Source organism: Saccostrea echinata, unplaced genomic scaffold, assembly GCF_033153115.1.
Source record: "Saccostrea echinata isolate AGI-Se365-2 ecotype Australia unplaced genomic scaffold, CSIRO_AGI_Sech_v1 ptg000014l, whole genome shotgun sequence".
Taxonomy (NCBI): domain Eukaryota; kingdom Metazoa; phylum Mollusca; class Bivalvia; order Ostreida; family Ostreidae; genus Saccostrea; species Saccostrea echinata.
Window position 1 is genome coordinate 5,939,663 of NW_026889763.1, and position 27,901 is coordinate 5,967,563.

The 27,901-nt window shown below is 33.4% G+C and overlaps 1 protein-coding gene and 1 long non-coding RNA gene across 2 annotated transcripts in view; one reads left to right on the forward strand and one right to left on the reverse strand.

The window, feature by feature from the left end:
* LOC133186671 (transient receptor potential cation channel subfamily M member-like 2) overlaps positions 1-23,319 on the forward strand; it is a 73,257-nt gene extending 49,938 nt beyond the window's left edge. Inside the window, exons 28-38 of the mRNA XM_061321916.1 lie at positions 1,285-1,475; positions 2,543-2,675; positions 3,159-3,312; positions 3,713-3,818; positions 7,888-8,033; positions 8,486-8,577; positions 11,321-11,518; positions 15,044-15,149; positions 20,848-20,991; positions 21,642-21,755; positions 22,621-23,319. Coding sequence (XP_061177900.1) covers positions 1,285-1,475; positions 2,543-2,675; positions 3,159-3,312; positions 3,713-3,818; positions 7,888-8,033; positions 8,486-8,577; positions 11,321-11,518; positions 15,044-15,149; positions 20,848-20,991; positions 21,642-21,755; positions 22,621-22,737 — 1,501 coding nt within the window. The 3' untranslated portion in view covers positions 22,738-23,319. The remainder of the gene's footprint in view (positions 1-1,284; positions 1,476-2,542; positions 2,676-3,158; positions 3,313-3,712; positions 3,819-7,887; positions 8,034-8,485; positions 8,578-11,320; positions 11,519-15,043; positions 15,150-20,847; positions 20,992-21,641; positions 21,756-22,620) is intronic.
* LOC133186672 (uncharacterized) overlaps positions 1-27,901 on the reverse strand; it is a 156,406-nt gene that overhangs the window by 23,706 nt on the left and 104,799 nt on the right. The gene's annotated exons all lie outside the window — the stretch shown is intronic.

The following is a 27,901-nucleotide window of genomic DNA, read 5'->3' on the forward strand; positions in this document are numbered from 1 at the left end:
TGAAATAAACAGTATGAGTAAGTCGTGAAGAAATGTTGAACTTGAATTCATTTTTCAAGCATGCTCCATAGTTTGTTTGGTTTTTTTTTTTTTTTTTTTTTTTTTTTTTTGATTTTCTTGCAAGCTTTCATTTTGTTTTCTTATGAAACTTTAGCAAGTCTGTGAAGTTTTTTCTAAGAGAATGAATTTGGTTTCAATATCCATTGAAAAAGGAATTGATAGGAAAATTAGATAAAAAAACCACATACAATATGAAGAAATATTCAATAATTAAACACCAAAGAAGTAGCATGATGCATTTTAACAATACATATTAAACTTCATTTGCATGCTACCATTAATGACTATTCTCAGACATATTACTGTAAATCACTTTTTATTTACGAGAACTTTATTTTGCATAATTATGCTTGTCGGTCTGCTCACAAAAATTTCATTCTTGTATATATATATATATATATATATATAGTTGTATTGTTAAGAATTATATACGATAGTAACCACAATTGTGAAATTTTTATCTAGCTTAAAATATAATTACCAAATGGCTATCTCATGAAAGTAAGGTGTTGTGAAAGTATAGCAATCTACAGTATGCATTAGGGTAAAATAATAACCTAGCTTTTACATAGTGTTATAGAGATAAAATCATAAATTTATAAATGTCACAATATTGAAATAATTAGAATTGAATTAGAATTTAACAATGTAAACAATATATCAAATTATCATTCTGCGGTCTTATACAACTTGTATATTCCAAGTAAATAAACATTCATGCAGCAAGGTCAAACATTTGTGCACAGATGAGGCCTCAGTTGGGAGTTTTGCAGCAAGGTGTGCAGTAAGTGTTGACAACGCAACCTATATTTATAGATTTTGACACAGGCAAGGGGGCCTGACGGAAACCTTTTGCGTAAAAATTTAAACAATTATAAGTCAACTGAGGAACATGGGAGAAAATACATTACTTTGTCTAGAAAAAAACCCAGTTTACTTTACTTTGATTTATTGTTTATATTGTCTCAATAGTGGTTTAGAGTAGGCACTGCATTACTACTGCATATCCATTTGAACACTGGGACAATAGCCGGCTATTGCTCTTCAAGCAATGAACTTGGCTAAAAAGCATAATATGTTGTTCACCAAAAACATCATCTTGGAAAGAGCAACTGGTCTGAGAGATTTGTGTGTCTTTTATTTATATTCTTTCATTTACTTTTTTGTATTATTTGGAAGTGACTGCTTTAAATGTTGTATTGTGGCAATTTCTTCTCTTTCCAGCAACACGTATCAGATTATACAGGAGAATACTGACCAGTACTGGTGTTTCCAGCGTTACCGCCTGATTTACGAGTATTACACCCGCCCTACCCTAGCCCCACCCCTTATTCTGATCAGCCATTTGGGTTTGTTCATTCGCTGGATTTTTGGGAAATGTTCACTGTGTTTGTCCAGTCAGCCCAGTGACCTGAGTAAGTCTAAATCACATTGCCTTGCGATAACCATAAAAAGCCATGTACCACCACACTATTGTAAATATATATATACTGTAATTTAATCATTTTGGCAACTACTGTGCACTTGTACTAACCTTTATGATGATATGACCTACCTAAAATTGCCTTTAAGGAACTGTTTTTGTTGCATGGACTGCTAAATGAGTGTCCTCCTTCCCCAGAATAAGTTTCTATATTCCTTATTAAAGTTTCAGAAGAGCCTACTAATCATTTTCATCATTTCCTTAACCACTGCAATTATATTTAACTGCATGCAATTAATTTTTGCTTATAACATTAAAATAAGGACTGACATTTTCAAGGTCATATGTTTAAGGTCATTTTTGAATCATGACTCTACTTTCTGTAAGCGTAAGACAAATTATGTAGTGTACTAAACATACCTCAAGGTCAATCCATTTACGTTATCCGATATTGTCATATACCGGTATATTGTATAATATGCAAATGCTAAATCATTACCTGTCCAATAGCAAATGTACAGGTAACATTATAGCTACATCAAGATTATATTCATATGAAATTGTATGAATTTCTAATCAAAGAAAACATATCAACAGGTGTGATAATCATGGATACCTGGGGATATTTGGTACTCAATCAGTAAAGTGTTCTCTTGTTCCTTCTTTCTTTTTTGCATGATGTTAAGCTAGCCACAGGTTGTTATGTGATGTACTGAGTTTCTTTTTTTAACCAAAAAAGGCAGCATGTGAAGTTGAAGTTAAATCTGACTTGCAGTTGTAAATAAATTTTTATACAGCTAGTGCTTTAGCTTCATTTCTCTGATTTTTGTGTATTTAGTAATAAAAGTCTATGAGTTGCATGAGTCGTGGACTAGTTAATAATTTTCCATCTTACTTTTTAAAATTTTTGATAAACAAAGTTTTAAAACTTTTAAAACTCATATAACATTTACAGATACTTTTGAATTTTTTATAGCTCTGCTGTAAAAAAAAAATAATTGACCTAATTAATAACATCATCTGATCCATTAAAATTGATTATTTTCTTTGTCCCTCTAGTAACTCGATTTCCTGCAGACAAGGCAAGGGAACTAGTCCAATGGGAAAATATGATTGCAGATGCTTACATGAATCGCTTAGAACATGAAGAGAAGAAAAACATTCAAAACAGAATTATAAATACCCAAGAATCGTGAGTACTTGAATATACAACATAAAAGATTTGGGCTTCATTTTACAAGAGAACTTACGACCTAGACTAAAAATATGACAGTTTTAAAATCTCACCATTTTTATAATTACACAAGTACTTGTGTAAAATTATACATGTATAACCAAATTCTTGTTGTTAGATTAAAATCACTTTAATCAATGTAAAAAAATGAATTGCAAAAAGCAAACTTTGGTCTTATAGTTTTCAGTTCTTTTGTAATATGCTGGGTCCCTGTTTTCTGAAATGGAGTCTTAAAATCATTAGAGTGTAATTGGGTGCATATTTAAAATGGAATCTCTTGTATTAATTTATAAGATACTGCATATTCCTAGGATGTATCATACAATTTGTACAAAGCAACGATAAAGTCTTGTAATATCTGGTATGGAACATGTATGAGGATGTTCATTCATTGTCCTACTAAATTCTCGAGCTATTCTCAACAATATATTACTGTTCCAGGATACATGAGCTATTCTTTAAGCTGGATGAGTTACAGGATATCCAGACCACATCCGGAGCCCCAGGGGTACCCCCCGTTATCAAGGCCCCTATTAATCCTGTGGTTAGAATGCCCCCACAAATGGACAAGAGACTGCTAGCTCTTGAGGAGCAGGTAGAAAAGCATTTTACTTGTTGAAATATTTCTGACATAATGCCTCAGATTAACTGTGTTGGTTCTTTGACCATATACAGTTGAACTTTGATATCTTGAATTCCATGGATGTATGTCAAAGTGGGTTGGAAGTCGCAACCACTTTTTCTTTATGTATTTTGACCTCGATATCTAGAATCCTTGGATATCGCCAATTTTTTTTTTTTGGCCCCATATGAGATAATGACTGATTGTATACCATTGTAGCACAAATAATGTGTATGGCGAAATTTGAGCATGTGACATGTAATTTCTCTGGAAGATTAGAATAAAATTACCTCACATACAGATCATTTCTTTTTTGGTGAGCTATGAATGGTACCTTTTAATTGCAATGTGTCATTTTCTACATAAATTTCAGATGCAACAAAGTACTGTTGCACTCAACTGGATTATGAGAAACTTGCAAGAACAACAGAAGAGCTCTGCAAAGGTCCCACCCCTGATGGAAGATAAAAAAGAAAATGGTAGGTCAAATGTACATTAATTCAAAATTAAAAAAAAATATTTTGAGAACATTTTTTTAAAGATCATTTTTGTTTCAAATTAAATTGTACAAGGATGTGACATTTTTCGTTTGTAATTTTGATTTAGTTGCATAATTATGTTTATTTTAATTTACCTACTTCATTAAGTTAATTTTCATCTTGTGGAGTTGATAAATATTTTAATTACTTTTTTGAAAAAGATGCTGAAAAAATGTAAAATGAATATAAATGAAATAATTTTTTTATTTTGTGTATGACTGCATATTCAGTTATGGATAAACTTCACTATCTCGAACACTGATATGTTGAATACCATGGATATATCAAAGGAAATTGGAAGTCCTTTAATTCCTTAAGTATTTAACCCTTAATCTCAAATACTTGGATATCTTGAAGTCCCTTTGAGTTTGAGATAATGAGGTTTGACTGTATTTTCATTTCAATTGGCATGCTTAACTATATGTTCCTTTTCTCTCCATGGAAAAAAAAAAATATTTGTAGCATGTAGATACAGTCTCTTTTTCATCTATTGTATATTTTAAGGTCGCCATGGTAAACAATGTAAGTTTTGATGGTATTATTGAGCAAATAGTCAGGCTTAGGATTAACGTAATGATTTGCTTATTAGTATTAAATCCCAATTCTGCCTTTCAAGCAATATCATCATACATTATACATAAAGCTCGATGTGAAAGATTTTGAAAAAGCACTTTTAGGCCTAAAAAAATTAAAATCTTGGTTGTCAGGCCTGCCCGCATGTCATTCAACAATGTGCATTACCAAATTTTATCCTCAAATGAATAAAAGATAAAATTTCTCTCATGCGGTGCCCCCCCCCCCCCCCCCCCAAAAAAAAAAATCCGGAATTCCTGACCTCATTTTGACTGCATTTTAGAAATCGGTACAACGAACGTTTGACAAATATCAAGACAATCCAGACTATTCTATTGGCCTAGTTAAAAATTGCAAATATGGCCGTTGAGTTAAGATAAGGCGTTAAGATTAAGTTTAGTCATGGTGGCATTGATTTCAGTGCAAATTCATAAGGGAATGACTGTAATACTTCCATGGTACAAAGTGAGGGTTTCTGAAGGTTCTTCCATGCTGACACTATCAAAGACAGCTCCCTCAACCTCAGAACTTGGATGTCAGCAAGATTCACAGATTTCATTTAGTGTGGGTAAACCAAAGACTGATAAATTTGACAATGTTTAAGAAAATCACAAGTGCTATTTACAGTGCTGAAACACTCTTAGATTAGTTGTTTTACGTAAGCAATTGACCAAATGCATCACTAAAAGTGTTGGGTTCTGTAAGTTTAACACGTCTGGTTTTAGGATGCTGTCGTTTCATTACACGAATCATTGGAATGTAGAAGATATGCAAGAGAAAAGAGAAAGAAGCAGGAAATAAATTATCTTGATTTCTACACTCATTGTTGAAGCACTATTGATTAAAAGTTGCTAGTTTTGAAATTATTAAAAAAAAAAAAAAAAAAAAAAAAAATCCTGCGTCTGGTTTTTATGAGATAAAAAGGAAAAAAAGCCTCCCTCCCGCATTTATTTTGAGAAAAATGGCCTGAGAACCAAGTTGTTTTTTGTTTTTTGCCTTATTTAAAGAATTTTCTTAGGTGATAAAGACTTAAGTTATTTTCTTAATTAATGATTGAAATTTCTCGAAAGGCTTATTCAGAATTATATCTAAATTGCAAAGAATTTTTCATATAAATGTGAAGTATGCACTATATTCATAGATTTGAATTTTATAAAGTATACAGTGCAGGCATCATTTTCTGTTACAACAGCATTATCACTAGCATAAGCACTAGCATGCATGAGTTAAAAAACAATTAGCAATTCAGCATTGCCAACAAGCACCTTACCAACAAACAGCATGAAAGTCACTAATTAAGTCAGCATACCCCAATTCAGTCAGTGCTGCTTTTTAGCTCACCTGAGCTGAAGGTTCAAGTAAGCTTTTTTGATCAAAATTTGTCCATCGTATGTCATCATTGTCGTTATAAACTTTTCACATTTTCATCTTCTTCTTCAGAATCACAGGGCCAATTTCAACCAAACTTGGTACAGAGTATTCTTGGGTAAAGGGGATTCAAGTTTGTTCAGATGAAGGGCCACATTCTCTTCCAAGAGGAGATAAATAAGAAATAATCAAAATTAGGTGTCTTTTAAAAAAATTTCTTCTAAAGAACCACTGGGCCAGAAAAAAACTTATGTGAAAGCTTCATTATGAAGTGTAGATTTAAGTTTGTTCAAATCCTGACCCCTGGAGTATGGTGAGGCCACAATGGGCAATCAGAGTTTTACACAGGAATATGTAGGAAAAATCTTTAAAAAACCTCTTCTTAAGAACAGCAAAGCCATGTTTAGTGATATTTATATGGATGCATTCTCAGGTACTGAAGATTCAAATTTGTACAAATAATTACCCTTTTGGGATAGAATGGGTCCACAATTGGCAATCAAAGTTTTACATAGGAATACACTGGAAAAATCTTGAATCATTTGCTTCTGAAAAACAGTAAATCTTTGATTAGTCATATCTTTAACAGTGCATCTGCAGTTAGTGTAGATTCAAATTTGTTCAGATCATGAACCCCAGGGATAGGATGGGGCCACAATGGGCAATCAAAATCAAAATTTTACTAGGAATATATAGAAAAAAATCTTTAAAAATCTTCTTCTCTGTAGCAGCAATGGGCAATCAACTTCTACATAGGAAAAATTTGAAAAAAATATTCTCGTCAAGAACAGCAAAGCCATGATTTGTCATATTTTGATGGAAGAATACAGTTCAAATTTGTTCAAATCATGACCCCCCGAGTATTAGAGTAGGCCACATTATGGAAAAAAATCTGGTGATGAAGAACAGTGTCAGGTGAGCATTGTGGCCCATGAGCATCTTGTTTTCTTAGGTGTTGGCTATTATAGATCAGATACAGGGTATACATGTACATTGATTACATTACATAAAATGCATAGTAGTAATAGCGATTGCAGCGAGCTCTTACAACAATTCCTGCATGGGTCAAGAGAAAATTCAGACTGTGCATATTGATCCTATTAAATTTTTTACACAGTGACCTCCAGACCCACAACCCTTTCTGAAATTGCATTTTGCCACAAACTGCATTATGGCAGTAACAACAAAAGTCAACCATAAAATAAATTCACCTTGATTTAGCAATTGTTTAATGAATATTGCAGAGAGATTATAAATAAATTAAATGTCCTTTGTTATAAATTTGCACTTTTCAGACTTGTTTATGGAAATGCAACTAACATAAGACATCATGTGACTTCACAGTCTATATCTTCCTATAAATGTCTTCTGTGATCTAAGTTAAATTTGAATTTAAATTAAAATTAATTTGTTATCTTGTAATGTGCAACTGCGCTCACCCCACTAGTTGCACCATCAACATATTAAAAAAACATAAATATATAAAATTCAGATGCTAAACGTGCCAAAATTACAATTAATGCTCATATTTACTTCCTATTCCATTATATTTAGCATCGATACTACCTCCAATAGCATTCACCTACTTTCATTAGCATGGAATAAATATAATTTAGCAAGTGTAAGTGAACATTCAAAACAGACAGTTAAGCATTTGAATTAATTAGCATATAAATGCTGTCACAGAAAATGGTCCCTGTACTAAAAGGCTAAGTATAATGAAGTGCTATATTACATGAATTGGACTAAAAAAAAAATCTGCATTCTTTACTGTAATTTGAGGATTTCATATAGAATTTATTATAATACTAATTCAATTTTGTGCATGATATAAACTTAACTTTGCTTTTGTTGTTTTGTTCATAGTTTTTACACTGTCTAAATGTATATGGGGTAATTATGTGAAGGGAAAACTGCTTTTTGACTTAGAATTTGTAGATTTTTTGTGGTTATACCAGAACTGAATACTTCAAATTTTCATCATTTCATGACAATAAAATGTGTATTTAATTCAGTATTAATTTAATTTAATTTCAGAGTGCTATAGATTGTGTTTTATGTGTTACAGCAAAGCAGAAGAAAGAGAAAGACAAAGCCTTTGTGAAATCTACAGTAGAAGAACGAAAACGTCTGAATTACAAATCAAGGATTCCTAGGTACCCCCAGAGTATGGTCAACAGGTTTCCTGTCCCCGATGACAAGGTTGCCTGGGAGGTTAGTATTTAAGATTTTTGTCTCAAGACTGATTACATGTAGTACCAGCAAAATGCTTCACTTATATTTTGTACAAGTATACAGTGTGAATAATCCTTATAGAGAAAAGTATTATAACAAGAACCTGCTTATAAATAACAGAGTCACATTTTTTTCATTAAAATACTTCAAAGTAACAATCGAAATGAAACTTTATTTGGATTGAAAGAAATGTATTTTTTTTACAGAGCTTGTACTTTCAGGGCTAAGCTTTCTTTTGTTGTATTTCTCTGACATCTATATGTATTTACATTCTACCTCTCCAATCTTTATGACGTACAAAATTTATGTAAATTAAAATAGCCTTTTGTGACTTTTTTTGGAAAATATGATTTTTTCAACATTTTCTTGTCTAAGCCTGAAAATTACATGTATTAACTTGTAAATGTACATACCTTTCACACTATTCTCAGATTCCATTTCTGGAATATGATCCAGTGGTGTATGAAGCACCTGAAGTCAAGAGTCATCCATACTGGGCTGACATTATAGACCTTATTTACATGTAAGTTCAGGAAAATCCGAAAGGGGGGGGGGGAGGACATATGAAGGGTTAAATTATACACAGGTCTTAGGGTTGTCATGGTTCCAAAATTTTTCGGGTCGGGTCAGTTCTGTAAATTTTCGGTTCGGTTTTGGGTTTTTCGGTTCGGTTTATTGCCTCTATTTTAAACCTAAATTTCATGTATTGAACATAATAAAATCTTTATTTGTTACGTTACATTCACCTTGAAAACAAATTTTATCCATGTTAACATCTTGACATAGTGTTTAGGACTATTAGGCCGACTATTAGCTACAACCTGACCATTCTTGCTTGTTTTGATAATTATCTAATCCTTTTGTGACAACTGCTTTGTCATGGAATGAAGTATAATTCAGTTGTGATGTGTATTTAGCACTGTTATCGTCATTATTCTTTTGATTTCGACACCATTTTTTGTATAAAACATATTCTAATATAGAAACCAGAATCGAACTGAAAAATGGAACAGAAACCTAACCGAATAACTTGGACCACGGTTTTCGGTTATTTCGGGGAACCATGACAGCCCTAACAGTTCTTGAAACTCTTTTGAAGAAAGATGCACTGATATAGGACATATATTATAGCAAGAACCTGCTTATAACAGAACGACAATGAATTTATAGTGGAAAGGAACAGACAATTGAAAGTGATTATAAATTATTATTTGTATTTTTCCAGGAAGTTTGTATTTGGTACCCTACCTTAGACACACTGTATTCAAGGCATTTATTTTTGTTCGTTGAAAAAAATTTGAGACAATGAGGGTAAAAAAAACTTTTAAAAACAAAAAAAAAGAAGTTGGGGCTGCCAACTCACTTTCACATATCCCTGGTATTCGAGATGTCAGTGCTCAAGATAAAGAACTTCAACTGTACATTATTACCACTGCTTCTGATTATTGACTTGAAATGTTTATGTTAGAATTGAAGAAGACTTTCATGGCACATCCTAACACTGCTGATTTGTAAACAACTGTCATAAGCCAATCAGTTCAGGAAATCTGGTGTTTTTAGACCAATGCGTAAGAGGAAAATCCGAAATTGCTAGCTGTAAAGGTTTTGAAATGGTTCATTCCTCTATGGGTTGTTTACAAGATGATGTAATAAAGTACTGATGCAAAGTTCAACATTGCTATATAAATATTTATCAGTTTTTCAGAATCTACCTATAATAGTGTATCTGCGATTATCACTTTCTATGGGTGGCTAGGGTAGAAGCTCTGTTCTGAAAAGGGTACAATAAACCAACTGTATTTCACAGATACTTTTTAGCTCACCTGAGCTGAAGGCTCAAGTGAGTTTTTCTGATCACATTTTGTCCAGCGTCCATCTGTAGAAAACTTTTCACATTTTCAACTTGTTCTCAAGAACCACTGGGCCAATTTCAACCAAACTTGCCACAAAGTATTCTTTTTTAAAGGGGATTCTAGTTTGTTCAAATGAAGGGCACACTTTTTCCCTAGGGAAGATAATCATTAATTAGTGAAAAATTCATGGCATCTTTTAAAAATCTTCTTCTCAAGAATCACTGGGTTAGAAAATATGAAACTTATGTAATCTTCCTCAGGTAGTGTAGATTCAAGTTTGTTCAAATCATGACACCCAGTGGTATGGTGGGGGCACAATGGGTGATCATAGGAATATATAGGAAAAATCTTTAAAAATCTGCTCAAGAACAGCTAAGCCATGATTGGTCATATTCTTATGGTAGCATCCTCAGGTAGTGTATAATCAAATTTGTTCAAATCATGACCCCCAGGGTTAGGGTGGGGCCATTATGGACAATCAAAGTCTTACCTAGGAAAAAATCTTTCAAAATCTTCTTCTCAAGAACAGGTAAGCCATGATTGGTCATGTTTATGTGGAAACTTCCTTAGGTAGTGTAGATTTATGTTTCTTCAAATCATGACCCCCGGGGATAGGGTGGGGCCAGATCATGACCCCTCAGGAGTAGAAAGAGGCCACAACAGGGATCAAAGTTATACAAAGGAATATAAAGGATATATCAATAAAAAAATCTTCTCAGTAACAGCAAGGCCATGATTAGTCAGAAGCACTCTGCAGGTAGTGTAGATTCAGGTGTGTTCAAATCATATCCCCAGGAGTAGGGCAAGCCATCAATAGAAGATCAAACGTACGAGAAAAATCTTGAAAAATCTATTTAAGCCATGATTAGTCAAAGAAATATGGAAGCATCCTCAGTTAGTGTAGATTCAAGTTTGTTCAAATCATCATTCCTCACCCCAACCATTTTCAGACTAAAATTGCCACTTATTTAAAGATGTCTTGGCAACTAAATTGTATTTTTTGCAATTTGTCTCTGAAAACACACAAAGGTTTGTCACATGTGAAGAAAACCTGGCTTGCTTAATGCTATCTTTAAACATTCATTTGCATTAAAATTATTCACTAAAGCAACTGCATCTGTGGAATTTTATGGTTTGCACTGAAAAATATATAATAGGTGCATTATTTAAGATATTTAGAGAGATATTTTCATTTGTTTATTGTAACATGATATTACATTATTAATTTTTTTTTTTCTTTTTTTTTTTGCAAACAGAACAGTCTGTTGCAAAGTAATCTAGCTTGGTTGATAAAAAGCTACAGTTGGATAATGAAGTGATTATTGTTTGCAGTATGTAAGAATCTTTAGTATAGTATATTGATGGGACAGAGACTATCATGTTTAACAATTTTTAATCCTCACTTTCTGATAGGAAACCTTCAGACAGAATTGGAAAGATCAAGTTCAATGAATATGACAACAACAACAGGTGTGATAGGAAAAGTTACTGGGGTACTTATGAGGTACGTGATGGACTTCCACTGAACCCTGCCGGTCGGACAGGGATCATAGGACGAGGTCTTTTGGGACGATATGGACCTAATCATTGTGGAGATCCCATAGTGACCAGGTAAACTTCTTATCTGATCCTGTGTCATTTAATAATTTCTATGGACTAAACCAGGTCTGGAAGATTTCCAAATATGGAAGTTGACACTGATAACTGAAAGTTGCTATAAATATGCATCATATACATGTAAATATTTTTCTGCCCAATCAGACAATAGCATTTTTACACACCCCAAAACATATTTCAAAGAAACAAAAAGAGAACAAGTGCTTTTGTTTTTTTTTCCTCAAAAAGATTTTTTTGACAAAAGATCTTTAGAAGTAAGATGAAAAGTTTGGAAGAATAAGGTATTCCCCACATATATACCATGAACAAACCTGATATTTTCATCTCGGAAAAGAAAAAAAAAATGCATGTAAATATGCGATCGTTTATGGAGTAATAGATCACACCTACAAGCTATTATTAAGTACAGTTAAAACATTTAGCAGAACATAGTCTTATGATGGTAAATATAATTTTGCTTAGCTGTCAGTTTCATCGATAATGCATAGTTTCTATGTGTATACAGTCCCTGAAATGTTGTACTTTCCCACTTGAACGGTGAGCGAACGCAGAGCGAATGGTGAGTGAACGATGTTGAACGCTGAATGCAACTTGGTGAACGGTAGGTGAACGCAGAACGGTGAGCGAATGCAGAACACAAATGGAGCGTGAACGCGAGCGCAAAGTGAACGGTGAACGAACAGTGAACACAAGATGAACGATTTATTCTGAATGCCTCTGATTTTTTCCATGCATTGTATCGTATCAATTGTATTCTAATGTCAGGCGCAAAATAAATAAATAAATAAATGTAATCAAAAATTGTCCTAAGAAAGACGAAACATGCACATTAAGTAAAACTATTAATTAAGTTTCTTACAATATTTTCTGCAAATATGTATGATGTTAAAATTCAGCTGTTTAATCACACGATTTTTATCGCTGTAAAACATTGTCATTGTTACCGAACACTATAGTTTAAAAGATAAAATCATTCTAGTTGTAAAATAAATATGTTTTTTTTATTTGATATATAAAACTATTACAAATAATGATTTTCGAAGAGGACATTACTGACTTATAAAATGAATTACAACAGTTGTAACAGCCATACATGTTTTCCGTGTCAAGGCAATTCCGTGTAAAATAATGAGAAAAATTTTTTAAATATTTTGCTTCGGTCTGTGGACATATTGAATGTATACACTCGTACTTTAAAAATTTAATGCAATAATTTATTTATGTGTCTTTTCATTTTTTATGATGATTTATTAGCAGACTTCTACACGTATAGATCTGTAGACAATTCCCTGTGATTACACTCGGACAAGATGATACAAAGAAGCATTCATATTATTTGTTATAGATTAAAATTTCAGAACTTGATATTTAAATAATACATGTCATAGTTTTGATTAAACAGACAAATGAGAGAGAGAGAGCGATTCTGTTTTACCCCCCCCCCCCCTTTCCACAAATGCATGTACATGTACCTCCCCTGTATAAACAAAAATTCTTAATTTTTATCTAAATTCCGGTATATCAGGCAGTGAAAGTAACCTTTTTTTAATCAACAAATTCATTTTGTTTGACAGTCATAATGGTTTTTATTTTCCTGCTTCAAGTTCACACGAAGTCCACATGTTTGTCCTGTCAATCAAAATCATTCGACACTGTGCAGGTGTGAAAGTCTCATCACACCAAAGGCAGAGTGCTACACTGTAGTATTTCCAAGAAGTTTAAACATTTTTTATCATTTCTAGATCTGATTCCAACTTTTCCAAAAAATAAATTGGGCAGGCATAAACACTTATAAAGAACTTGAAACATACTCCCTAGCCAATTTAAAATACCACCATCGGCACGTGTATATTTTGAACTACTTTTGTTTAATGACTTTTTTATAGAGGCAAGTTTGTTTTGAGACTGAAATTTTTGTGCTACAAAACACATTAACTTCTTTTTGAATATTAATTAAAATAGACTGGTAATGCTGACTAAGTAACCGATTTAGGTGGAAAAAGGGGGGGGGGGGGTGTCTTAATCATATCGAATGAATATAAAGTTATTGTGAATAAAGGAATTTTTTCTCTCTAACATTAGACTTTATTTATGAATTGTAGTGTATTACATTTAAATAAATATTTTTAACCACACTATCAATTTAATTTGCTCCAAAGATATTTAATTAACTGGATATCCGCAGTACTATTATAATTCTGGGAACTAGTTCTAATAATGTATTTCTATAATAATTGAAAAAAAAATGTGTTAGTAATAAATACTTTTGTAATTTTGCTGCAGTTGGTAAATTAATTGACATGGATTATTATCTCTCCATTAACAATTTGTCATCTTTATCATAACAACAAAATGTTGCAGTGCTTGAAGTACCCGTATATTGCCCCTTATTTAAATTTAATTTATCAGCATCGTTCTACATAGGTACATGTTTAAAACAACATTTATTTTCCTGGTTAATTTAATAAATAGCCTAATTATATAATAGCTAAGTTAGAATAATAATAAAACCTAGTGTAGATAATTTTTCCCCATGAAATAATGATCCTTTAAACACGACATGTTAATTATTAAATTTCAAATCCTGTAAATCCTTTCTTACAAAAAAAGATAAGTCCTTTCACTTGGGAGTTCCAAATGACAGTGAAAACTGAACGATAAGTGAACGCTGAACGCAAGGTGAACGAACGGAGAGCGAACGGTGAACGCTTTGTGAACAGTGAACGCGAGCGCACAGTGAACGCAGACACAAAACTGTGAACGGAGAGCAAACGGTGAACGAACGGTGAACGCACGGTGAACAAACGGAAAAATGGGAAAATGGAACGTTTCAGGGACTGTAGCTCTACTGCACACAAGTATTCATCGTATAGACTACATGTAGTTTTAAAATAACGGGTTTCATGAGCGCCGAATACCACTTTAGATAGACATAAGGAAATGTGAAAATCATGGAGAAAAGGGAATGTTCATGAATGCTTTTTATTATATCTTACATGTACCTCGCATGTATATCAGAAACTGCATGGATGATTTTGTAATAAACACTCAGGAAATAATTAAGACTGTTATATTCCCATACAAAAACTTTTTCATTTCAGGCTCTAAAAACTGAAAATCTGCCGTATTTATATCAATTTTAACACAAGTTAAACTTTTGGGATTGCTACCTCGTAGTGACAGATTTTTAATCCCACTTAGAATTTATATTAAGTTTTCAAGTCGTGTTTGTTCACAGTAGAATTGCCAAATATACTATATTATTCCTAAATGTGCATAAAGTTTACTAAAAGTTTATTCTTAAAAAATCTTTTGAGCAAAAAACTTTAAAACCACGTGTTTTATTTATTTTCTCATGGGTTTGTCTAAATGCCGTTATCTGATTGGTCAGAAGGATTAGCACCTTGTTTATTCTGTGTATTTATAGCAATTCACGGTTATCGTTCTTGTCTTCCATATTTGGAAATCGTCCAGACCTGTAAACTGATGTAAAATCTTATTCTTTTCTTATGTCAACAGGTGGAAGAGAAATGATAAAGGGGAAGTTGTGATGAAGGAAGGGAAAAAAGTTCTGGAGTTTGTGGCAATTTTTAGAAAAGACAATGAACTTTGGTCTATTCCTGGGGTAAGTGTAATTAAGAACAGACTGCTTTACACTGTGCAGATGTGTTAAAGACGCAGAGTTTACTGCAAAGAAAATTTGTTGGTAGCTCTCAGGTGTCCCTGATATAATGATTCTGAATTGCTGAAACCAGATGGAAATCTCCTCCCCCCTGCTCCCCCCCCCCCACCCCCCGCCCCCAAAAAAAATAAAAATGAAAAGCTCTGAACATAGTAACTAGATGTTAATGTAGTTGGAACTATTGAAAGTGTTGAAACTTTTTTTTTAGGTCCCCTGAGCTTACTCAGGTGATTACTATCTGTTTTTGTCCGTTGTCCTGCCTTACCATTTAAACATTTTCTGCTTCTTTCCTGGAACCACTGAGCCAATTTCAACCAATTTTGGCATATAGCATAGATCTATGAGTGAAAGGGAGTAAAATTTATGAAATTCATGGCACCTGCACCACTAGGGGGCAATCTTTAAAGATCTTCTTCTTTACTCCTGGACATCAAGCAGTCAAACTGTTGCCATGATTGTAATAAGCATTGAGCCCTCTACCAAAATTGTGAAATTCATGGCCCCAGGGTCAGGGGTTCTTGTGTTAGGACAGGGGTCTATTGAGTATATATTGATAATGCATTATTTCTTTAAAAATGTTCTCCTCTGCTCCTGGATATTAAGCAAACAAACTAAATGCATAGTCATGATGAGCAAGGGTACCTCTTCCAAAACTGTGAAATTCATGGCCCCTGGGTAAGGGTTCTGGTGCTAGGATGGGGCCTAATGATTATATAGCAAAAATGCATTAATGCTTTGAAAATCTCCTCCTCTGCTCCTGGGTATTAAGCAAACCATCTAAATGCAATAATATAAATGTATAAATACAATAATTATAAGTAAATGTGCCTTTTCTGTTCCTGGGTATATAGGAGGCAAACAGAGTACAAAATTGTAATAAGTGAAGCAAATGAGAGTTACTACCCTTGCTAAATTGTGTTAATCAAGAAATCCTTGTTTATGTAATTTAATTAACAGGTTATTTGATTGCATGAGAATACAAGAAAGAATGCTGTATATATATATAAACAAAATAAAAATAAATGATTTAAATAAGCCTTGAAAGCAATATACACGATTGACATAAAGATTATTTATGAAGCAAAAGGGCCAGTTGTGTACAGAATGTGTATACTGTGATGTTTTGTTTGATAATAGATGAGTTATTGTCAGGTAAAATAATGGAGATCAGTAGTTTAATTGACAAGAGACAGCATAAAGTTGTTTTATACTCAAAGTGAACAAGTGATCACAAGAGAGTCAAGGTGACTAGGGGACATGTTGCAGTTAGTGAAAAGTGGCAAATAGTCACACTGTATAGCCAATTCTCTCTTTATGTACTTAAATGTAGCACTAGGCAAGTGACAAAAACATATCTGTGTATATTGAATACCAGATATACTAGGAAAGTGTCCATTGTTTTTGTATATTTTTCATTCATTATCGTCCCTGTAAGACTTGGGAAAACCAAGTACAATCCCAAGGAGATCACTTGGGTCTTGCACAGTACAATATTCCTACCAGATTTTTTTTTATTCTTGGGCAACATAGCTTCATCTCTCAGTTGATTTTGCTCTATACTTCTATGGATCCTTTACAGTGTTGTATTTTACTCAGGTGATCATTAAGGCCCTTGGTCCACTTGTTTAGTTCACCTTAATGAAGTCAGGATTAGCTTTTGCTATTCCCCCAGCATCGGTGTTGGTGTTCCTGTTAGTTTTATGGGCAAGTCCATTAAAAAGTAACCGTAAGCCCTGTCTGGACCAAACTTGAATGCGCACTACCAGATTTGCTTCGGCTGCTGGATCTAACCTACATTTTCCAGATGAGTGATCAGGTTTAAATTTTGGGGCAAGTCCATTTCTAAGTAACTATAAGTCCTTTAGTGACCAAACTTGCATTGATGATGCATCTAGGAATGCATAGTAGTAGACATGCGCTGGATGCTGGATCTAACCTACATTTTTAGGTCACCTGAGTCACTCAGGTGATCTATTGCTATCTGTTTTCATCCGTCGTCGTGGGTCATCAGTCGTCCATCATGCAACATGCATCATGTGTTAACATTTGAACATTTTCAACTTCTTCCCTAAAACGGCTGAACCAATTTCATCCAGTTTTGGCATATAGCATCTTTTGAAGAAAGGGAACAAAAATTATATATTTCATGGTCCCTGCCCCCCTGGGGCCTGAGAGGTGGGGCTAAAACTACCAAAATTAATGCAATCTTCAAAAATCATCTTCTTTACTCCTGGACATCAAGCAGTCAAACTGTTGGCATGAATGTGTAATAAGCATTGAATCCTCTACCAAAATTGTGAATTTCATGGCCTCAGCATTAGGGGTTCTGGTGCTAGAAAGTGCATTATTTCTTTGAAAATTTTCTTCTCTGCTCCAAGGTATTATTTAAACAAACTAAATGCATTGTTATGATAAGCAAGGATGCCTCTTCCTAAATTTTGAATTTCATGGTCCCTGGGTCAGGGGTTATGGTGAAAAGGGGGGGGGGCTATAATTGATTATATAGTGAAAAAGCATAATTTCTTTGAAATTATATTTTTTTTTCTTTTCCATGTTTAAAAACAAAGAAACTAAGTGTATAGCTATGATGAGCAAGAGTGCTTCTTCCAGAATTGTGATTTTCGTGACCCCTTGGTCAGATGTTCTGGTGTAAGGGTGGGGCTCTATTGATAATATATTGAAAATGCACTAATTTTATTAAATAATCCTGTCTGCTCCTTAGTACTGAGCAAAAACAAAGTGCAAAGTGCAGTGTTCGAAATTAGCGTCGGCCCGTCGGTCCTGCGCCGACGTACAAACGAAAGGACTCACGAATAGTATGACTAAATGGGTCCTTGAAATAAATCTATGAATCCTGCGTAATTTTTTATCCGCGGATTTTAAAACAGAAATTATATTTCTGAGGAAAAGTATGTATATTGTAATATAATTTAATTTTGGATGTAAAGCGTCATTTGATTGGATAAAAAAAATAGAAAATAGCGTATAACCTGGGTTGCCTACGTCACAATGACTTACGTTAAAAACGTATCAATCCGCTTGACGTTACATTTAAAATACGTACAATTTAAGGGCATTTTTGAAGGAGAAATTGTTTTATTTTTTTACACTTAATGATGGGAAATTAAATTATAAGGAATAACTTTAATAGCTACCCAAGTTATACTGGTATAACCTGGGTTGGAACAGTTTACGCTTTTTTATAAAACCGCTTCGCGGTTTATAAAGCGTAAACTGCCCCAACCCAGGTTATACCAGTATAACTTGGGTAGCTATTAAAGTCATTCCTTAAATAAACACATGTCAAACTCATTAAATGTTATATATGACCAAGTAAGACAGTGTGATGATTAATATCTTACCGTTTCAAATTGTTAATACTTGCGAATTGTAGATACCCTTTATTAAATTGACATAATTCATATGAAGCAATAAACTTACCAAGATCATCGATACGTAAAAGTTTATTTTCCCAAAATATTTAATGGTATTATTTTTTGGCCTGCGCTGCCCTGAAAGGACTCGTGTAGTCCCTTTATCTGTGGGTCCTTTGGACCCATAGAAAATAATTCTGAATTTCGAACACTGGCAAAGTGCATAGTTATGATGAGCAAGGGTGCTTCTTACAAAATTTTTAAAACTTGTGGTCCCAGGGTCAGGAGATCTAGTGTTACTCGTGGGAGGGGGAGGGGTCTATTGATAATGTAGTGAAAATGTGTTAGTTCTTTGAAATGCATAATTATGATGATGGGGGTACCTCTTTCAATTTTGTGAATTTCATGACACTGGGTCATGGGTTCTGGTGTTAGGGTAGGGCTGTGTTGAATCTGTAGTGAAAATGCATTATTTCTTTGAAAATCTTTCTGCTTCTGGGCATATGGGAGGCAGACTAAAAGTTTTAATACGCAAGGGTATTTTTACTAGATTTTTGAACACCTGGACCATTTGGTCAAGTGTTCTGGTTCTATCCAGACTCTTTTAATTTGTATTCTACTGAGAGAATTCCCCTTTGTTATTACCTTTGATAACAAATCACTGTAAATAATGTTCTTGAAAGGTTAATAGAATAAGAAAATTATGCAAGAGTTTTTGTTGTATAATACAAAAAGTACTTTCAGAGTTTTAATGGTCAGGTAGACCTGTAAATAATAGATAAATAAAAGTGAGAAAAAATAACTTCCCTTATTAAGTGTTCTTCAAAGACCAAGAGAGGTCAATGTGAGAGGTGATAATATGGGGTAAATAATAGAACTGATGTACCACTTTTTTGTTAATAGTCTGCATGGTAATAATGATAAATGGAGGACAGATTAGAACTTACTTTATGAGTTGTTACAGAATACTAGACTAATTATTTCGTTGCTATTTCTCTTGCTTTTGGGCAACAAAGCTTCATCTATCAGTTTATTTTATACTCTATGGATCTTCTAAATTGTTGTATTATACTCAGGTGACCGTTAAGGCCCTTGGGCCTCTTGTCCAGAAGAGTGACCAGGTTAAAGTTTTTTTGACAAGTCCAGTAACTATAAGCCCTACCTGGACCAAATCTGTATGAATAATGCATCTAGTGATGCACATTTACCAGACTTGCTTTGGATGCTGGATCTGGCCTACATTTTCTGGATGTCTAAATAGGTTTAATGTTTTGGAGCAGGTCCATTCCAAGCAATTCAAAGCCCTACCATTACCAATCTTGCCTAGTTGATGCATCTAGGAATTCACATTACCAGACATGCTTCAGATGCTGGATATGACTTATATTATCTGGTTGAGTGACATGTTTCAACTTCTTGTAGCAGGTCCTTTCTTAGGTACCGTAACTATAAACTCTATGATGACCAAATTTGCATGGAGCATGCATCTAGGGATACACACTACCAGACTGGCTTCAGATGCTGGATCTGGCCTACATTTTGAACAGGTCCATTCCCAAGTAACTTAATTCCTACCTAGTCCAAAGTTGCATGGATGATACAACTAGGGACTTGCTTTGTATGCTGGATATGATCTGCATTTTTGGATCAGGTCCATTCCCAAGTAAATGTAATCTTACCTGGACCAACCTTGGATGGATGATGCATCTAGGAATGCACACTAACAGACTTGCTTCAGATGCTGGATCTGTGATACTTTTTTTGAAGCAGGTCTATTCCCAAATAACAGTCAAGCTGTAGATTGACCAGAGTTGCATGGATGATACATCTAGGGATAAACACCACCAAATATGCCTTATATACTGCATCTGACTTGTCTGGATGATCTCACGTTTGTTTTCAAGATATTGAAACAGTTCAATTTTTTTAACATTCCCAAGAAACTATAAATCTTAACCATACCAGACTTGCATGGTTATTGCATCTAAATGCACTACCAGAGCATTTAATTAATGAGAGACATTGCTTTATAGATAGCATCTGTCAAGGTGAGCTTTGTAATCTTTGATTATGTATTGTTTTTTTTTTATCTCTTCAATATTGCTTTAAAAAGCTGTATCCTTACAGAGTTGACAAATACCACTCAAATTTTGGCTTCCAGAAGCATTAGAACATTGTAAATTTTACAGAAAACTGATAAAGATTTTCGACTTTGACATGTTCCTGCTGGTTAGGTATCACATACATGTATCAATGCTGTGTTACAGGGTATGTGTGAACCAGGACAGAAGGTGTCTCAGTGCCTGAAGGCAGAGTTTACAGAGGAAGCACTGGGAACATTGGTCAATGACCAGACCATGAAAGATAAAATCAACAAAGACCTTCAGTACATGCTGGATCATGGAGAAGAGGTAACAGGATTAGTGATGTATTTCTTAAAAAGCAGAATTATTGGGTTATTGTGATCATTTACAGTAAACCAACTTTTATTCGCATGCGAGAAATATTCGTGAGTTTTGCGACCTACATTTATTCGCACATATTAATCGCCTCGAACCATTTATTTTGCTTTGTATTTGTAGAGAATGTTTCCTGAGTCGCAGAAATTAATCGTCGCGGATTGATTTTAAACTGACGAATCGCGAATAAAAGAAGACGTGAATAATAGTTGGTTTACAGTAATTTATATGACCTATCCTATGCCTCCTTTTATTATTCTTATTGGGGAGTGTGGGGCTACAAAAACTGGTGTTCAGGAGAACACGAGATTGTCAGATACATTGCCACTACTGAAATTTTTGTATTGTATTCAGATTCCATTTTATTTTGGCTTAGTATATACATGTACATATCATATGCCTCCTCTGACAATTTTGGATTAGATTTCCATCCAGTTGAAAATAATGAATATGTCTTATCATAATCTAATTATTAATTAGAATACTTAATTAACCCTATGAAAGAAAAATAAGGATTAAAAATAATAAGAATAAAAATGGCATAGCAATTTTGTTTTTTAAAATGATTATGAATCAGCTCAATAAAACTTTACTTTGACTAGATATACAAAGGAATTTGTGATGATCCCAGGAATACTGATAACGCTTGGTTGGAAACTCTTGTGTTTAGCTATCATGACAACACAGGCAAAATTCTTCATCCATTCCTTTTACGAGTAAGCATTGTTTTTATTCATATAAGAATTGTTAAAGACATACTGATCAACTTAATCAGTTTTGTTTTTTTTTTCCCTATGAAATTACTGTTTTTAACTGCATGATTTCTTAGCTGCAGATCTGTAGCTCGCTGGTCTGAAAAAATTGGAATGGATGACCAGAGAGCTACAGTGCCACCCATGAAAAAAAAAGTATAAATTTATTGCGCACAAAAAAGTGAGCTATTTTTCGATTTATTTCTCCATATTTTTAAACTGCAATCTCAAAATATCAGTAACTGTGTGTTCATATTCTTTCACTATTTCCACATCAAAAAATTCCTATAACCATGTTAATAGCCCTCCTGGGCCTTAAAATGAGGCCATCCAAGGGTTTGCCTGTTTATACTGCCATTTTGGGTAGCAAGATAATTCAGCCCAATGCCCTTCCTAAAGATGTCAACTACAAGGGTAGTTGATAGAGAGGTCTAGGAAATTTTTTTAGAAATCCAGCTTTTGTGCAATTGAGGTAAGAATTTGGAGAAACAAATCCAGAACCAAGCACAACTTATTGTGTGTAGTACAGTTTCTTTCTATGGGTATAGTTCTCTGTTCTGTAAATAATTCCTTTTTTTTTTTTTGGAGAGCTGCAATTCTGTTTTTTTTTTTTTTAAACTCTCTAAGAATTTTTTTTTAAAAAACTTTCAAAGAAAAATTTATTTTCAGGTAACTTGAAATTCACATTTGTTATTTCTTTTCTTCATATTTAATTTTCACACTAGTATACATCTGATGGGTCTTCTTACCACCAATATATAGCCTATTCACAATATGTACAAGATAACCTTTGTGTGCAGTTATAATTTGATTTTTTCTTTATTTCTAGGCTGGAGAGACAGTGGAAGCTGCTACATGGTTAGAGGTGTCGTCTAGTCTAATCCTTCACTCCTCTCATCTATTTTATGTAAAGCTTGTGGCTGACAAGTTAAATGCTTACTACTGAGAGAATGCAAAAGGATATGGTATTTATCCAGTGGGAAAAATCAAATACTACTTATTGTCTAGTGAAATTTGAGAACTTGCCTTAATGCTCATGAAAGAAAGCATAAACATTTCAAAAGAGTCTTATCACTCATTGTCACTTTTAGCACCTAAACAAGTCATGCCTCAATTATCACAATTATTAACTAAACTATTGACTATTTTACTGATGGGGTAAATGTATGTAATAAAAGCTTAATGCTCTTAGCTCATTGTTGGCTCAAAAGGAAAGTTTAGTTGCTGCAGTCCATATTGCATTCAGAAAATTATATCAATATTTGTGATTATGAACCTATCTAAAGTGCCTGGATATATCATAAATGCCATAATTATCATTGTAATATTTACATAAATCATAGACTTTTGACTAAACTAGTCCATAGATGTAGGAAACTCAAGGCATTTACAGTAAAATGTGTGTATAAGGAATTCAGAGGGTTGTATTTTATTGAAAATGAGTCTTTCTTGAGATTATTAGTCAAAGAAAACCATTTCAAAATGACTGCATAAATTGACTTAATATTTTTTTGCATGAATATTGACATGTACAGTAATGTGAGTTATTTGCACATTTAACTATGTACATTAAATCAATATTTCATTAAGTGTACATGTACATGTATATAGAATTCTTCTTTGTTAAGAAACATATGTGATCCATGACAAGAGTTGAAGTACACAGAAGTATACCAGCTAGTATTTCAACTCAATTTCTTCAAACAAGGTCTAAATCAAAGTTTGTTTGTTTCCATTGCAAGGTCCAAATCAAAGTTTTGTCTTGATTCTCAGCATATTTTATTGCTAATTTTCAGAATGATAACCTAACAGGCTTTAATTGAGATTTTGTGCATTGAGGTCCAATTTCAACTCTTTTTCAAGCACAATATTTGTGCTCAACATTTTTATTGTCAGACCTGCTGGGACTCTCAGCATTTGTTTAAATAATTAGTATTATCCTTTGAATTTCATGAGTACATGTATGTCTAGTTGAACAAATGACATTTGTCAGGATCTTTCTGTAATGTTAAGAAGAGTACTGTAGTATTAGCCCAAAGTGCATTGATTCATTGGATCTTAATATATGCAGATATATTTACATTTCCAATGTCTTTGTCCGAGATAAAATGACAAATTGTAAAAATACTTTATTTCTACATAAATCTATTGGTTCATCGATAGGCGCGGTTAAAAAAAAATCACGTGCGGGGCGGGGCAAATAGAGACAGAGTCGGGGCTTGTAGCACGGGAATTTGCAGAATCAGGAGCATATAAATATAAGGAATAACTGTCAGATTTTTTGGATTCATGACGATGATCAATCGATTGGCTTGCGTGATAATTTTATGCATAAACGCCTTCGGCATTTATGCAAATTATCACGCAAGCCACTCGATTGATCACATCATGAATCCTAAAAAATTAGACAGTTATTCCTTAAATATATTTCACATATCAATAGGGAGTTTCATAAGCCTCTTTTGGCTTGTATATTTATTTTTTTATTAACCATTTTTGTTCACATTGAGACGAATATTTTAACAGTGGGTAAGTTAATTTTCTCTACTGAAGTTTTTTTTTTAAATTAAGGAATAAAAATGTCTTTCTGTGAGCCACTTTTAAAATTATTTAAGAACTACAATATACATGTATATTGTTTTTACATTTTTATTTTATACACATAGGCTGTGATATAATTTATTGTTTTAAGCTTTTTGAAAAGATTTTTTGCTTACTGGTGAGGGTCTGTATTGATAGTGTGTTATTTATTGAGAGAATTAAGGTGAATAAACATGTTATTGCAAAGTATTCTATCAAGTTATGAAACAGCTGTTTAAAAAATAGAATGGATAGAAGATGTTCATTAAAGAACTTTAATTGGTTGTTTTTAATCATTTTTGTTGCTATTATCCGTCCATGATGGAGTACATTGTCTGAACTATTTTAAGAATCTTTCTAACATGTGGAAATAAAAAAAATTTGAAAAAACTGTTTGTTACCATTATATTTATGTTAAATAAAACAAGACATTTTACACATTAAATACTCTTGATGATCATAGCTCATTGGATAGCATTGTTTGCTCATGATTTTAAGAAAATTTAAAAAGAAAATTGCTGTTACCTGAGGTTTTTTGCTCACCTGAGCAGAAGGCTCAAGTGAGCTTTTCTGGTCACATTTTGTCTGGTGTCCATCTGTCTAGCTGTCCGTCTGTCTGTAAACTTTTTCACATATTCGACTTCTTCTCAAGAACCACTGGGCCAATACGTTTGATTTCCATTAGTGAACTCTTCAAAATTAGAGGCGCGTTTGGTCGTCTGACTGGGACGGCATGGCGTTGCGGATAGTACAAAACATGCCAATCTCAATCCAATTTTAAATGTTAAATGTATTTGTCATTCCAATTAAGGAATAGAAGAACTAAAAGACATATGTAAGAGAGCGAGAACCTTAAATTTATCATCCATTAATAAACAATACGATATTTCCGAGGCATGTGTATTGTATTAGATGTACCATACAATGAATAGATACATACGATCAACAATAGATATAAATTGATATCGTTGTCATTCCTACTCTTGATGTATGTAAAGTCCACAACAATAAAATATTTATTTGCATTTTGTTAGGATTTGTTCATCGACATTCAACATATTGTTTACATGTTTATGATACATTTATCCCCAAAATCCTGCGAGATTTGTACATTTTCTGACTTTTTCACAAAAGAGCGCACTAAGAAGTATAACTCTTCCATAGTGGAAATAGAACGTATTTCAACCAAACTTGCCAAAAAGTATCCTTGGGTGAAGGGGATTCAAGTTTGTTCAAATGAAGGGCCACGCCTTCTTTTGAGGGAAGATAATCATGAATTAGTGAAAAAATAATGGCATCATTTAAAAATCTTCTAAAGAACCACTGGACCAGGAAAGATGAAACTTATATTGAAGCATCCTCAGGTAGTGTAGATTCAAATTTATTCAAATCATGTGCCCCTGGGGTAGGGTGGGGCCACAATGTTGGATCAAAGTTTTACATAGAAATATATAAGAAAATATCTTTAAAAATCTCCTGCTGAAGAACAGCAAAGCCATGATTGGTCATATTTATATGGAATCATCCTCAGATAGTAAAGATTCAAGTTTGTTCAAATCATGACCCCAGGGATAGGGTGGGGCCAGAACTGGTGATCAAAGTTTAGCATAGGAATACACAGGAAAATTCTTTAAATCTCTTCTTCTCAAGAACAACAGTCATGATTGGTCATATTTTAATGGAAGCATCCTCAAGTAGTTTAGATTCCAGTTTGTTCAAATCATGACCCCTGGGGTTAGGGTGTGGCCATAATGGGGGATCAAAGTTTTACATAGGAATAACAAAGGAAAAAATCTTTTTCTCAAGAACAGTAAAGCCACAATTAGTCGTACTGATATGGAGGCATCCTCAGATAGTGTAGAATATTTGTTCAAATGAGGACCCATGGGGGTAGGATGGGGCTCAATGGGGGATCAACTTTTTTTACAAATGAATATATAGGAAAAAATCTGCTGCTCAAGAACAGCAAAGCCATTTGTTATATTGATATGGAAGCATCATCAGGTAGTTTAAAATTCAAGTCCGTCATTTTATTCAGTTATTTTTAGCATCAGCATGTGAATCGTGTCCTTTTTAATTTTTTTTTTTCCATATTATGACTGATTATCTGTATTTTAATTGATTTAGAATGCCCAAGTCCTTATGCAGAATAGTTATCCAAGTGCAAGTATTTGAGAATTCTTTATTAGGAATTTTAAGGATATTTGCTTGGTCTAAGGTACATGTATAATATTTTGACAGATATTCATTATGAAATCTTACTCCAGATCTAGATTTACGGTACATGTCATGAACTCACAAGAGCTGAAGGCTCACTAGACTATTCTCATCAAATTTATGGGATGAGATCCGTAATTTGCCTCGATGTGCTTTAAAACTTGTGCCTCAAAGAGGAAATCATTAAAGTAGACAACATATAACAACTTTGTATTTTGAATTCATAGGTTAAAACTAACTAGAATGCAAGAATCCAACAAAGACCATTACAAGGGAAGTTTGTATTCTTTTTTAAGGTAGTACACAATAGGTCAAATTTTTCCACAAATTCAACTTTTTGAAATTTTGTTCTAGGATACAAAATCTCTCTTTATATTTAATTTGAAGGAAATTCAACCGCACGTTTTTTGCCTCTTAGTTTGAAATATGTCCTACTAGACCTCTGTAAGAAGATTGTGACAGACACTGTACTTTAAAATATGCATTTTTTTTTTAAATACCAATTAATATAGCAAATTTGTGTGATGCTTTATATAAATACTACCTTTCTGTCACTAAATTTCAATAAATTATATTGATACCGGTATATATTGAAGTAAAATGTGATGAAAAAATCAACCATACAAAGCCCAAATTCACATGTATAACAGATTGATTGAAATGGAACCTAGATTAAAATGTGTCAAAATGAGGAAAACCGACATTTTAAGATATTTTTGCAAATTCAAAGAAATATTCATTACAAAAAAAGAATCAGTAGATGACTTCACAATATTTGACCTCTAAATATGACCTTGACCTTAATTGTGTATAAAGATTGGAGGCTCCTTATAAATATGTCCGACTATAAATGGATCAAAAGTTACTTTGCATTTATTAACAGACTGTCGTATACCGCGTGTAGATGGTATACCTTCTAAAATGTAGGTTGTCAGATAACTAATATTATATAGGATTCTCTAATTTTTAGCTCTACTGGTCAGAGACAGAAGAGCTTATGCGATAGTAAGGTGTCTGTCCATCCGTCTGTCTGTCTGTAAACAATTTTTCAAAATGCTACTTCTCCTACAGTTTTGATCTGATTTCAATACAACTTGGCACACAAATAGACTACACTAAGATACATAATTCTGTTTATCGGTTTTTGATTTCGAAGAACGGTGTTGCCATGGTTACTAAAAATAGAAATTTCTGTGAAATACATTCAAAATGCTACTCCTCCTACAGTTTTGGTTTGATTTCAATATAACTTGGCACACAAGTAGACTACACTTAGATACATAATTCTCTGTATTGGTTTTTGATTTCAATGA